The 14,747-nt window shown below is 39.6% G+C and overlaps 1 protein-coding gene across 2 annotated transcripts in view; it reads left to right on the top strand.

Annotated features, from left to right (window-relative positions):
* NPNT (nephronectin) overlaps window positions 1–14,392 on the top strand; it is a 49,479-nt gene extending 35,087 nt beyond the window's left edge. For both annotated transcript variants that reach the window (XM_036382975.1, XM_036382977.2), the window contains 4 exons: window positions 6,770–6,865; window positions 7,252–7,350; window positions 10,788–11,044; window positions 12,439–14,392. In XM_036382975.1, the coding sequence (XP_036238868.1) occupies window positions 6,770–6,865; window positions 7,252–7,350; window positions 10,788–11,044; window positions 12,439–12,534 (548 nt within the window). In that variant the 3' untranslated portion in view covers window positions 12,535–14,392. The remainder of the gene's footprint in view (window positions 1–6,769; window positions 6,866–7,251; window positions 7,351–10,787; window positions 11,045–12,438) is intronic.
* Window positions 14,393–14,747: the final 355 nt, after the last annotated feature.

Here is a 14,747-nt window from a genome sequence, read left to right as displayed (position 1 = left end):
TCTCTTCTCTTCTCTTCTCTTCTCTTCTCTTCTCTTCTCTTCTCTTCTCTTCTCTTCTCTTCTCTCTTATCTTTTTCTCTCCTTTCCACTCTGCTTTCTGCTCTGTTTTTCTCTCTTTTCTCTTCTGGACACTTTGAAAGTATCATCTAGGTAGTGGTCACTGGAGTCCTCTCCTACTTTCTCTCTGTGTAGAAGTGTTTGTGTTGGGAGTGCTCAAAAGCATTTGTTAAGGATTTGAAACCTACAGTTTAGTGCAAAACAGTTCTGTTTCAGAAGAATGTGCTACTTTCTCAAAGAAAGCATTGCTTGTAGAGTAGGGTGTTTCTTGAATCCTCTTACTGCAGAGGTCTGTGGGGAAGAGCAGAAGTTAATTTCCTCATGTGGGACATTTAGAAAAGCAGGTAGAAAAGTTATAGCCCTTATACATTACTACAGTGGAATGCACAGAGCGTGGGTCTGCCTCTCTGCAGTAGTGCCCTTGTAAGGATAACACAGAGATACTTGGACATCCCCAGATGCCATCACACCAGGGTTCAGCTGCATGGGAGCATTATGGCAGGTGCTGCATTCCTGGGCATTAGCTGGGCTGCAGACCTGGCTGCATGAGTGCTCTTGGCCCATGGCAAAGTGAGGTGAGGTGCATTACCTAAAAGGCCTTTCATGTTAGCTTACAGATGTTGTGCGCAGGGGGTTTGAGCTCAGGTTCCTGCTGGCCAGCCCTGCCCCTGCTCCAGGTGTGTGGGAGAGCAGTGCCTGGCTCTGTTTGGCTGCAGCTACTCAGTGTGAGGCACTGTGAGCTCAGGACAGCAGTGCTCCCACCAAGTGTAAGCCAGTGCCCCTCCAAAATCATTCCTCACAGCCAGACACAATGGTAACAACCATGATGTTAAGACAATACAGGATTTCAAACTCAAATAACTAGTAACATTTAGCTAACCTTCAACTTGTCTCTTAGCTGCTAGCTGGATGTGCCAAGCCCCTCCCACCTCCAAAAACATTTGTTTATTTTTCACTTGCCTCTATATTTCTTCACGTAAGGGGAGTTTGGAACTATTTCTTTCAGCTTCTTTAAAGCTGTTTCTGTTTTAGTCTCACCTACATCAGACATCTTTGTAGTATTCCTGGGTTCTGGATATGAATAATTTTGTTTTGCTTATACTGAGCTTCTTTAGGTTCATTTCCTCACATCAACTACTTCTCCAGATGAGACAGCAAAGAAGCCAGTTCTCGAAAATGAATTAGCACTGTCGTCCCCATAAGCCTGCCTGGAAAGAGAAGAAAAAGCCTTGCCCTTTCTGCTTTTCTTTGTTTCTCACTGGAGAATACAGAGAGCAATTAGTGGTCTTGTAACTCTTATTTTCTTGGAAAACAGAGGAGAAAATGGATGTTAGATCCACTCAGGTCATGAACTAGGATTTACCCTCAGTTTTATAAATCTTCAAAAGAATTTGTGTCATCTTATCTGTCTGCTTCCTCCTCTGTCTCCAAGGGTTGTTGTATTCCAAAGAGTCACAAAATGTAGTATTTTATCACACAGGGATGGGCAAAACCCAGCCTAGAGAGCACCAGCAACCACTGGCAGTTCTGTGCTCAGAGAATTCACAGAATCTCTAGGCTAGAAGAGACTTTCAAGATCATCAAGTCCAACCCATGCTCTAACACCTCAACTAAAGCATGGCACTGAGTGCCATGTCCAGTCTTTTTTTAAACAAAGCCATTGACATCTGCTAAAGACCTCAAAGTTGTGTTTTCAGCTAGCTTATTATGGACATTTCCCTTTCTTTTTTCCCTATGGGGCTCTGCAGCCTTAGCCAGACTTGCAGGAAGCAACACTGCTTTGCTCTGCCATGGAATAGGGGGTACTTCTGTCAGTCAGTCCATGGCAAAGGGGGCATTGCCTGCTGCACAGATGTCCTAGACCAAATCCTGGTGCTCTAGGATTGGTCGACATCAGGAGAGGAAACATGCTTGCACCAAACGGACTTTTTTTCTGCAAGCTCCTCTCAAATTCTAGTTTTTGTTAGTTAACCTTTTCCTGGGGTACCCTTGCTGACTCCTTGCTCCCTATTTCCCCCCTTTGTTGTTATTTGACCTGCTGTTCCACACACTGACTCAACTTGACCTAGGATTTCACTTTAGAGCTCTCTTGAATGTGCTGCTCAACTTGAAATGAGCTGAGGATCAGAGAAATTGCTCTCTTCAGCAGTGACAAGAGCACAAATGATAAAAATGCTGATAATTTTATTTAAATCCCTTTGCAATTTTTGAAAGGCATTGGGTTGTTGCTTTTCTTTAGATGCTTTACCCCTTTTCTAAAAAAGCCTGCAGTGACTTTGGGAAGCTGCTTTTTTAGAGAACAAAAAAATTTTTATTTTTTAACATGGAATTCCTACACTTGGCCTTTGAACCACTTAGTCAGATGCAGACAGTGGAATCTGGCACCAAGGATAATCTTCTCCTGATATGGATAGGGGGGGAATGGCAATGAGAGAGGAATGCAGTGATAGCTTAATATTTAACTATTTCAGCACTGATACAAACTACAGTGAAGTACAGAGGAATCTTTTCTAGTTATAAGTCTCTAACAAATACAACAAACTTCTCAATATGCCTGTGAATTTCTGCTGCCATTGGGATCTGGATGATAAGCACCAAAAGCATAAACTTAAAGCATAACACTAGATATCAGCATAGCAAGAACAAACCCCCTTATCTATATTAAAAGACAGTTCAGCAGTTTTTCTTCTTAGCCCTTAGTGGAGCTGAAAAGATTGGAGTTAGGAAATGTTTCTCATAACAGCTATTAAAAATGTAAAGATTGGATTAAAACTGGATTCTTTCTTTTCTCCCTTTCAGTGACTGCAAAGTCCTTAGTGCTGTAAGTGCAGTTTTGTGATCCTTGAAGCTGTTGAAAAAAGGGAAATAATAAAAGCAAAGACTAGAGGGTTTGTTATTCCTTGATATCCTTAGACTAGCATTCTTTTACAACAGTATTTCATTTGTCTTCACTTTTCTAGCACCTTTTAAAATGTATTTATGTTTATATTTAAGCATATGTGATAGGTGCTTTGTTCCTGTTGGTACTCTGGAGTTCAGTCATGAAATCTAGGAGTCTTACAAGTCTCACCTTCAATCAGTCTTCCAGCAATTTTTGTTCCCAGATCTGATATGCAAGTTTCTGTTCACTCCTTGTTTTAGCTGTGTTTCCCTGAAACTCACGTGACACTCTGCACCTCCTGAATGGATGTTCATACAAAAGCAGGCAGGTCACTTTGCAGAAAACCTTCTGCAAAGGTAAATACCAAGATGCTTGATTTTGGTAAAACTTACTGAGCCTTATAACTGCCCAAGAAATGCAAGATTGGACTGTAGAGGGGTGGCATGCTGAGACAGTTGTGTCTCCCCTCATATGTAAATAGTGCTGGAGAGGGTGGCACAGTCCATCGAAGCACTTCCTCTTACTGCAGAATTGGATCTGCAGAGTTTTAAGAAATATTTTCTGGACACTGTGGGTGTCTGAACAAAAGGGTGAAATGTGCCTCTCTGTTGCCTCTTCTTTTTAGCCCAGCACATATCAATATCTTCCCTGGAGGAAAGCAGGACTTATTCTTGTTTTCTCAATCTGACTTACCTCTGGACTACCCTTACTTTTAGCTGTTTTCTACTGGTTGTGTGTGAGATCTCATTGCTGGTGGGAATTTTTTGCAATTTAACAGCTTTCAGTTGTAACTATTCAGTCAAAACATCTTTGTCCTTTTTTGTTGTTGTTTTTAGTGAATGGGAAGCTTAGTCATGATTACTGTGTGGAGTGGAATTGTACTTACAGTGCAAAATCAGTTTTTTTTTCTGTAAGCCAGACAACTGCATTATTAATAGTAATAACAGTTCCTAATAACATGAAGTTGCAGTCCAGGTCTTGGTATTGTAACACCAAAACAGCAATTATTTGTTTATTGCAAACAAGCTGATATATATACATGTACTTTTTTATACTCCCAATCTCAGCAATTAGCAAGTAAATAAAAAAAGAAGCTGTATTGCTTTTCCAAAGGTTAAAAAAGAAATTGCTCTTATTTATTATTTAATAATCACAGTTATTTAATATTTCCCCCCAGATTTGTGCATCTATGAAGAAGTTAGCTCATGAACTTTGAGAATATGGCAGTGTGGGTGTATTGGCTCACTCAGAGCTTATAAAATTCTTCAAGTAAAAGAAGCCAAGTTTCTATTTGACAAGCTTTATCAAACCATTGAAGTTAAGTGAAAAGCACACTGATACGCTATATAAAGTACACAGAAAGGGCTCGGAAAGCTTACAGAAAATAATTGTACCAAATACTTTCTCCCACGATCACCACTGAACATATTGGTTATCGTGGCAAAAAGAAGTGTACATGTGGGTTATATTTAGATTTCTGCATCTCTTATAGTAACCCTTGTTTCAAATTGAGTGCACATTCCTGTAATTAGTGCCAAGCACTGAAATGACTCTATTAAAGCACTACAACACATTCTTCTAGAAGTTAGTAAAAAAAGTGTTTGGAAAGGACTCTCAGGGAATTTTTTTAAAAATAGTTTTGCGGAGCTTTAATTATAGGCAGATATATCAACTTGAATTTGGAGAATTCTTGTATGTGTGCACAGATGTAACTCAGGCTTATAGAAAACAGTGCATTAGAAGTGGTACTTGAAGAAGTAAACTGAAGTAGTTTACAAGATAAGTTGCAAATATTTTTTGCAGTATTTTCCATAAACAAGGACTGTGACAGACTGAGAAGAGAGTGTGCAGGAACATGTACCTTAAAACTGTGACCTCTGAGTATCCTACAAACCTTTGAGCATGGCAGAGAGTTTCCTTCATGCTCTTTGCCACAGTGCTCATTTAAAACCTTGTAATTACCTGCCTGTGAACCTGTGGTCTGAGCCTTTGGTGCTTGCTGTGCTGTGCTCAGAAGTTCTGAAGTTGATTTGTTCTCCACAGCACAGAAAACAAACAGTATCTCCTTCCCTTGGCACAGTCTGAGGTGAGGAAGGCAAGGTGGTGCTCCCGGGGTGTGCAGCATAGATGTGCTTGTTCAACTGCCCCACCTGCATAATTCAGGGTGAACAATGGATTTCTATATTTGTGCATAGATGTTCTGCAAGGAAATGATTGGCCTGGGTTGTGGGGACGGTGCACATTTATAAATTTTCTTTCATGTTAAAGCTCAAGGTTTTAAAGCAAAACAGCCCAGGTGAAATGCAGCAGCAAAAATGCTATTTACAATCAAGGTATCTTTCAAAATTAACAGTCCTCTAATACCCAGCCTTAAATCTGAAGCTGTTTTGAGTATTAATATCCTAGACTGCAAATATACATAATCAAAAATATGCAAAGGACTAAAAAGAAAACAAGAGAAAGGGAGACTTAGTGATTCAAATAATGACTATTATATTTGGGAGTTCATTGGCTTCCTACACATTTTGAGCTTTTTCACTATTTGTTTTTGTTATATAAATTTTTTATTCAAGACCTCTAGCCTAGAATAGTACTTTAAAAATACATTGGAGTTTGCTTATTTTGTCCTAATATCAACTTTTTTTTTTTTTCCTTTTCTATCTTTTGGCTTTAGAGGAGCTCTTGTAGCAGTGCTATTTTCATGTTGACCTAGTGCAAAAGAAGTTCCTTCTTAACCTTAGATTTGATTTTCTGAAAACAAGAGTCCTTTCAGTTATCTTAATTCTTCTTGTTCTCACTTGTTCTATAGAGACATTAATAGTTATTTTAGCACTGCAAATGGAAAACATGCCAAGTTTTTAATAGATAAGACAATTACAAATACCTTAGGTGTCAGAGGTGCCTATAAAATCTGAGGACATGTCTGAAACACATTACTACTGTTATGAATTATGCATTAGACCTGCCTCTAAAAGAGGAATTTTCCAAGACAGCTCTATTCAGTGCAATCTGTTTATCTCTGGCTGACAGCTGTCCATCAGGCAAGAAATCTGCTTGAAACTTACACAAACTGGCACAGCATTTTCAGAAATACATGGGAGTCTTTGTAGCCACCTGACTTTGGCAGCCATCACTCCCACAAAGAGCTCATAAATTTCAGGTTGTCCTGGATGCTGAATGTCTAATAACCTCTGGGCCCCTTAATCACTGAGAGCTGTTCCTTCTCCTCCAGCTGGGAACAGCAGCTGAAGCACAGGCTGCGCTGGAAAGCAAAAAGTATAATTACAGTTGAATTCCAGCTTCCACTAGAGCTCCTCCCTCTCAACTCCCAGTACAACCCTGATAATTGTTTTGGGAGCTCTAATCCTTTGCAGATTGATGGATGTACCTTCAGCTGTATTTCAAAGGTTAAGTGCTCGTGGGGCCTCTTCCAAGTGCTGCTGCCTCCTGTCGAGGTTCTCCTGTAAATGTCTGTGGAAGGCTTGTGTGAGGACTTTCATGTGGCTTTATTTCATTGAGAAACCACTGTCTCTGAAAATGTATTTGGAGAACAACAGTGGGCTTCAAGGTTAAAGCTTTCCCCCCTGGTTAAAAAAGGGCTTTCATTCAAAGAGCTTTTAGGAGATTTGAAATCACCTTTTACAGTGCTTAGGTAAATGTTACACCACAAATCATAAATCACGTAGGCATAAAGTTTATGAGACTTTGTGTTGAATATAATTAAATGTATTGAAATCTCCAGGAAAAGCACAATGCCAGAGCTGCTCTGCTGGTTTTTGTTAGAGATAAATTAGTGACCCACTTCCTTATCTCATTCATTTTTTCTCACAGTTCCACGCCAGCCTGGAGTGAGCAATAATCTCTTTGAAATACTTGAAATTGAACGAGGGATTACAGCTGATGAATTTGAAGCAAATGATGACCCAGGTAAAGGCCATGCCTCCTATTTAGCATCTAGGGTTTATGATTTTTTGAGATTTCTTGGTAGTTAATACATTTTTCAGGACTCTTATATCTTATGCCCCTCTTTTAATCTATGCTTTATAAAATCATGTAAAATCAACCTTCTTCTATATGAACCTTACACTTTTATTTCCTAAAAAAAAGTCACCACAAAAATAGCATGAATTGTTAATAATACAAGAGTCCTTTTTATTGTTTTAGTATTTTTGTAGATTCTTTTCCTAGGGTTCCTTCTTCTATATTTAATTTTCATACTTACTTGCTAGTGTCAGCCACATGGGAAATTGAAAACCAAAACAATCTGAATAATTTCTGGGTTTATTTTGTGACCTCCTGCTCTGTTCTGCCAGGTGTGCTGGTGCACAGCTGTGATTTTGACAGTGGACTGTGTGGATGGATCAAGGACAAAGATGATGACTTGCACTGGGAACCAGTGAGAGATGTATCAGGTAAGTGATCTGTGTACAATCACATCCTGCAGTTGAAGAGCCACCAAGGCTTGAGGTTGATGACAGTTCTGCTTGAGGGCAAATTACACAGCTTCTGTTCCCTTTAGTTCTGGGGTATATTTCACACTGATGCCTCTTCTGGGTATAAAGAAAAAAATTGAGGATTCCCAATGTGAAAGAGCAATTGAAAATTTACACTTTTATCATAGCTGACATCTTTAAAATAGGAATCTCTGTGAAGGAGTAGTAAATGTAGTCAGCAAAAGTTTGTCTTAACGCAATCTGAAAAAAATGTGGACCAGAGAACAACTTTTATTTATGGTGAAACAAAGCTTGTCTTTCAAATTACCACATAAACATATTTCCCTATCACTAGCAAAATTATAGAAGGTACTGGAAATAGTCTTTGTTTTACTGCAGATACAATGTTCAAGTTTAACCTCTCAGATTGCTGTGGCTTGGAGTAGAATTTGATAAATTCAATCTGTATATAGGAAAAATGTTAAGTAACTGGAAGGCAGACGAGTGAAATACTGAAACACAGAGGCTTCTGAAGAAGGGACTATTTGGGATGATAAAAAGTGACATTACCCCAAAGGTTAGAGGGGAGTGTGTAGTAGCTGCTTGCAGGAACAGGAGACTGGCATCAGCGCTGGTGCTCAGCCACAGGAAGAGCCCTTCCCTGTCCCCCAGCTGTGCTGTCCCAGGATGTGGATGTGTTTTGTCCCCTGTTGATTTTGGTGTGGCACTGCAAGGCTGCTGTCCTTGCCTGCCTGCCCTTCCCCCCCAGTGCCGGGATTAGACACACATCCCTGGCTCCCGTAATGATGGGATTACTCCGTGCCTTTGAAGCGCACAAAGCTCCCAGGATGTGTGGAAGGAAAGGAGCTCTCAGGCGGGACAGTGGCCAGGCTAGGATGAGGCAGGGTGAGGGCACTGAGATCCATTTTCTTCATGCAGCACCCTGTCAGAGCTGTCTGGCCACTGATGGGACAGTCATTTGCCACCCCAGCAGGTGCTCTGGCACCTTTCCAGGCTGTTCGGCTGGCTCAGTGGAAGTGCTGCCTTCACTGCCTGGGCAGGGGTCCCCCCAAACCGGCTGCTCTGGTACTTCAGGAGCTCCTTGTGACACATGAAAAGCCCTGGGAACGGCTGGGAGAGCAGAGCTCCTTCCTCCTGCAGATGAGAAAACAGGCAGGTGTCTGCTGCCTGCAGAGTGGTACTTAAAAAAAAAAATTACATGTAATTCATACCTTTTTTTGAAACAACAGATTTAAAAATACATTTTTTTCTAAGTCAATCAGTCAATCATTCAGAGCGTATTCATTATCTGTACTCAAAAACTGTTATTTCTATATACTGAATTCCAGAACCACGATTTTTAACTGGCTCTTTTTTGTCAGACTGTTCCCCTCCATTGCTACCCAGTAGTCAGGGACAAGCTCAGCTTTTTATTTCCTGTGTATGTTCTGCTGCTGTTGACATAACCTGTTAAAACTAGTCCCTTGAAGTCACCCACCCATCCACCCACCCCCTCCAGTCTGGAATACCTCGTTGGAAGGATTTATTTTCACAGCTTGTTCCTGACTGCTTGCTTTCACCTTGCAAAGTTTGCTATAGGTTGGTTTATCAGAATCTGCATTTTGAAAGGCGCTGTGCTGAAGCATTATAAGCTTATCTTGCATGCAGAAAATGCTGATTTGAGGGGACCTTTTCCTGCAGGGGCTTGCCTACAGCTATGTTTGCTTTGTGCTTACCTAAATCTGTTTCCTATTGATTGGCTTCAGCCGCAGTAACTATCTGAAAATGATGCACTTAATAAGTCAGTACTTTCAGAGTGGTATAATTGTATCTTCAGCAAACAGGTACAGTTATTTAAACTCTATATGCTTATTTCAGCAGTTAGTGACCTTGCTGCAAAAGCAGTACATTAAAAAACAAAACAAAACAAAAAAATCCCTGAGAAAATTCCCACCAAAAGGCTTTAACAGATCCTTGGACAAATGGATCCCACTTCATGGCTAAATGTTGATCTAGGGCCCCAACAGCAGCATAATACTTTGCTTTGTTAAATCTCATTCAGACCAAAGAACTTAAAAACTTATGTAGAAGTAGTGAATTGGAGACAAGGTTGGCTTTCCTTTTAAGTGTGTGACAAGCCATGGTACATTGTAATTAAATTTTACAGCTTTTCAAGGGAAAACATTTTGACTTTCAAAGAGAAGCTATCAAAAAATAATGCTCTGTTTGAGTAGTTACAGGGACACAATTAAAAATATTTTTCCATCCTGTTTAACTGTGTATGTCAACAATATTACAAATCCGCAATATTTCTAAATCTTTCGTTTTAAGTAAGGAGCCTAAAAGTGCCACTTTCTTAATGAACTTAAGGTAGAGGTGGCATTTTTTAATTAAAAAAATACATAAAATCTGATCACATAAAGAAAATATATTCTTGGATTCAGTGTAAGATAAGGTTTTTGTTTTTTTTTTTTTTTTTTTTTAATTTTTTGAACCTTTTTCCCTTTGGTAATTTTAGATTTTAAAGGTTTCACCCACCTTGCAAAAGTTTTAATGCAATGTACAAACAACTCATACAGGTCTGGGTTTTCTCTAGGATGTGAAATCTCATTTAGTGTAGTTTTGAGTGTAGGTGTGAAAGGTGCCTTTTTTCTTTCTAGGTTTAGTGGATAAGATCCTTAGCTTCTCATGTTCTGAGTGTTTTCTGGAAGGCACCTTTACTTCATACATGATAAGAGATAATAATAATAATAGGGTTTGGAATTGAGTATGTATGTTCACTGACAACTTCCTACTGTTAGAATTTGGGGTTAACAGCCATGTGGAAATCATTATTGCTTCTTGCTTTCTCTATCTACCAGATTAAGAGCTTAAATTACAGTTGAATAAAAGAGGCTATCAGGGTTGCAAATGGATATGCTTTGAGATTTACCTGGTTAACGCAGTTCCCAAACAAAAGGAAAGGGACAGAGCCACAGCTCAATTCCATTATAGCATTTATTCTGGTCTCTGTTATCTATCCAACAGTAAAACATTGCAGTTTGAAAGGTGCATGAATTTGTACAGTAGCTTTAATGTCACTGTGGGTTTAAAATCATGCAGTGATCAAGGGGTTGTCAGAAATGACAGAATACATGAGGTTTTAGTTTTGGAGAGGGGGATATTATTTACTTTGTCAAAAAGAAATTAGATGGGCAACACCTAGCCTGGTACTAATGTAGAGAAGAGCAGCACTGTAAATCTTACCCTGTAGGAGACAGATGCACTGGTTCTGGTTCTATATGAGTTATTTTACACTCTCTGGACCTTCTTTTACCTTTATTTATTTTTAATAACTCTTGTGTGTTCAGTCCTGCAACCTAGTAGTGTTAAAAGCACCAAACCACCCGCCCAACTAACTGCTCTTTCCACTGCAGGGGGACAGTACCTCACCATCTCTGATCCCAAAGGGAAAGAAGGAAGAGTGGCACATCTTATCCTGTCCTTGGGTCACATGGCTCAGGCTGGAGATTTGTGCCTGTCCTTCAGGCATAAAGTGCCTGGGCTGCACTCTGGTGCCCTGCAAGTCTTTGTGAGGAGAACTGGTGCTCATGGCCCAGCTGTCTGGGGGAGAAATGGGGGTCATGGCTGGAGACAGACACACATAACCTTACCAGGAGCAGGCATCAAGAGTGTAAGTACTGATCCCCTTGTGTTGCTGTTTGGGTTTGGGCATGAAAAAGCTGAGGATGCTTAAATGGTGCAGCACTGCAGTGTTCATCTTGTGGGTTCAGTTTCACTCTGTTTTACTACTTTGGTCTCTGCCAATGGAATCACAATACAGATGAGAGTTATTGTGCATTTTTTAAAATTAGTTTTATGTATACAAAAAAAGAAATCCTAGCTATAGAAATATACTCATAGTATAGGCTACTCTGTCATTTCCTGAGCTACCTGGTACAGCCCATTTTAAGGGAATCACCACATAGGAAAGAGCAGCCTCATGGACAGAGGCATACTCTATAGAGAATTCAAAAAAATGCCTGTATCAAGATTCCTCATGAACAATGTTTTGAATAATACAGTGCCATGAAATAGGAAGAATAATCCCCTGTAGATTGGTAACTGGCTAAACCAGGGCAAAGATACTGAAAATAAGTAATTTTTGGTAATGCAGGGAGATTACAAGTGCAATCACACGTGGTTTTATGCCCTTTAGCACGCCTGCAGCTGATCAGGCTGAGGAGGTGAATGATGACCTAACAATGCCCGTAACACAAAATGGTTTAGTGCAATCAAAAGAAGGGGCCTGAAGTGCCTTGGAGAATCTTTTAATACCTGGAAATTTTAGAATCGTGTGATTATACTGGTATCAAAAGCTCTATGTTATTCTTCAACCTCTGAAGGTAGTTTTTATTTCAGATCTGCAGAAGTGGCTTGGGTATTTCAGGGCTTGTTTGACTTAAATATCAGGTGCTCTGAGAAGCTCATACATATAAAGTTCATGATGAGAGCAGGCTACAAGACAGACACAAGTGTCTAGCTCTAAAATGAATATTAAGGCTGTAATTACTGCAGATAATTTTCTAGAACATTTACCTCAGCAACAGTAGCAAAGACACCTGACTTTGTTAGCTGTCAATGAATGTTGAACTGAGAATGAGGGCATTTGTAACAGGTGAACAGTATAGCTGCAATATTCTTACCCTTTTCTTCCCCCTAAATTTCTCACTTCTGGCAGTCCCCCTTTGCCCTGTCCCTTGCCTTTCCTGACCCCCTGGCAGTAGCTGTCAGCATGGGCAGCCAGGGCTGCTGACCTGGACCACTGGCACTCTTATCCAAAGATCAGATACTTACCCTCTTAAGTAAGCAGGGAAGGCCTCTGCCAAAGAGAAATCAGGAAGAATGTGGAAGTTTTATTTTCTAGCTAATTAAAACCCAAAAGCAACTAAATTGTAGTGATTTTGGAGGGGCCTGCTGGAGACCTGAGGAAAATTTGAATGAAGACCAGAATCTTTCATCACACTTTTTAATGAATTATTTCTGTGTAATTTTTTTCATCCCCCACTCAAATTGCTCTCTTTCTAGGTTATTTTCAGAGGTGAGAAAGGGAAAAGAAGAACTGGGGATATTGGACTAGATGATGTGGTCTTGAGGAGAGGACGCTGCTCTGAAGAGCATTAGCCAAGACAATGGACCAGCAGTCATCTCCTCTTGCCCTTCTCATGCAATTCCTACAGAACTTTGAAACAGAACTGCATGGAAAAGAAGAACAAGTGGGAGAGCAACAACTTCTTAGTGGTCTGCTAAGTGCAATCCCATGGAAATTTCACTTAAATACACTTGGAAATACATGGAAATTTCACTTAAGTCTGGTGAGTGTTAACAGAAAGAGCACTTCTGAAAAAGGGAGAATGAATTACAAATGGTATCAAAAGAAACCTCTATCTCACAGTTTGTGTTAACTGACAGCCATTATCATCCCATACTGCTGTCTTTCATTGATTAATTTGTGTGAGTCACATTGGATTAGTGAAAGCCTGGACCTGAGCTATGGCTTACTGCCACTGACCTTTGAAGAAAGGTTCTCATATATGAAATAGCATTTATTTTGCTGTTGCACCTGTATTAACCAAAACCAGTTAGAGAGAGTAGGCATTGCATCCTGTAATATTGCTACTGCTGTGTTTTGTGTATATGTGTATGGTTGACATATTTATGTTTTTTTAGTATTTACAGACTGTAGTTGCAGGGTAATTGGCAGCTGTACTTTGTTTTGTACAAGACAGGAGTTCAGCATCTTTTTCAATACTGCTGGTCATGCCAAATTATCAAAGTCAGTTAATGGTGCTCATTGAAAAATGCTGGTGCAGTTTTTCATGTTGTAACGTCCTGAAGGCAAAAGACCAAACGCTTGCCTGATGGAAACTGGCATCTGAAAATGCTCTACAAGTTTGCATAGAGCTCACAAGCAAGCCCTAAAGGGCTCTCAGTCCTGCAAGGAGCTCCTGGTTCAGCTGAAGCAGCCAGGAGAGGATGAACTTAGGTCTTGTAAGGTTGCGCCCATTGACAGTGCCAGGAATGATCCCTCCCACAGGTGGCACAAGCCCACACGAGGAAAAAGGGCAGCTGTGTTAACACTGTACAAACCATTCAGAACTGAAATGCCTCCAGTGCTCTTTGGCAAATGTCCATACTCTGCCCAAACTTCTGTATATAATAAGCATTTTATTCTTTAAGAACAACTATTAGCTCTAGTGGGAACTGAGTATTTATCAAAACTTTGGACTAATTTTATAGTTATGTATCATGCATGTGCTGTGCAGTTTCCCAGGGAATTCTTCTGTTTGGTTTGAAATTTTTTAAGTGGGTATCATGATCACTGCTAGCAATTCTAAAATTGACAAAGAATTGTAACATGTAAGAAAATGGCAAGAGGTTGGTAAAATGTTGTCAGTGATACAGCCTTAAAGCTTCAAAAAATACATATATAAGAAGTCAATCTCAGTTCTTTTGAATACTTAAATTCAGTGTAAAATAAATGTCAGCTGCATAGCATGTTCAGTCTTGTACCAAGTTCACAGACACAAGTTTGCAAGCCCATTAGAGGTCATATTCCAAATCCCTGTTCCTGACAAAGTACAAGTCTGAAAATATTTTTCCCATTCATCCCCTACGACAAAACATGGTGTGTAGAGCAGAAATGTATGTCACCAAACAGAAATTCTCCTGCAAAACTGTATCAGCAAATATTCTGAAAAGAAAAAAAAGCAATGTGTTTGTAAACATTAAATTTAAACTATTTTGCTTTGAATATGATTATGATCTTTTTCTCTTATGTTATTTTGTGATATGTCAGAAATATCTGTGAATAGTTGAAATACCTTGTCCTTATTTTAAAGTAATCAGTAAAAGAGACTGTTACTTGCTACAAATGAGGAATCTTGTTTTCATTTTTAGACAGAAAGTCTCAATTTTCATTGCAGTGAAATGAAATAAAGGATGACAATCTCAGAGTGAAATAAATAGCTCTTATTTACCAGTTATAAAAATCAAAATACATTTCACTCTAATATGAAGAGAGCACTGTATTTATTATTCAGAAGGAGGAATGGCAATTTCCAACCTAACTTAAAGAGCAGTCTCACAGGTAATTTAAGAGCTTCTGCAATATTAGATGTCCATTTTACAAGAAGGAGCAGCTACCATAATTCCTCACTCTGATTCAACCAGCACCAACTGCTGTTAGATGCCAAGGAATATAAGATGAACACATTTTAGTCTGGTTCATCATATTACTACAGGTTTCTGAGATTAACATTCCCTGGTTAAAATGGAACCCCTATCAGAGTTTTTTTGCCATTTTTACAAATGGTCCCTAGAACCCAGAATCTGGA

This window comes from Molothrus ater, chromosome 4, assembly GCF_012460135.2.
Source record: "Molothrus ater isolate BHLD 08-10-18 breed brown headed cowbird chromosome 4, BPBGC_Mater_1.1, whole genome shotgun sequence".
Taxonomy (NCBI): Eukaryota; Metazoa; Chordata; class Aves; order Passeriformes; family Icteridae; genus Molothrus; species Molothrus ater.
Note: the sequence above shows the minus strand (reverse complement) of the source record. Positions and strands in the feature narration are given on the sequence as shown.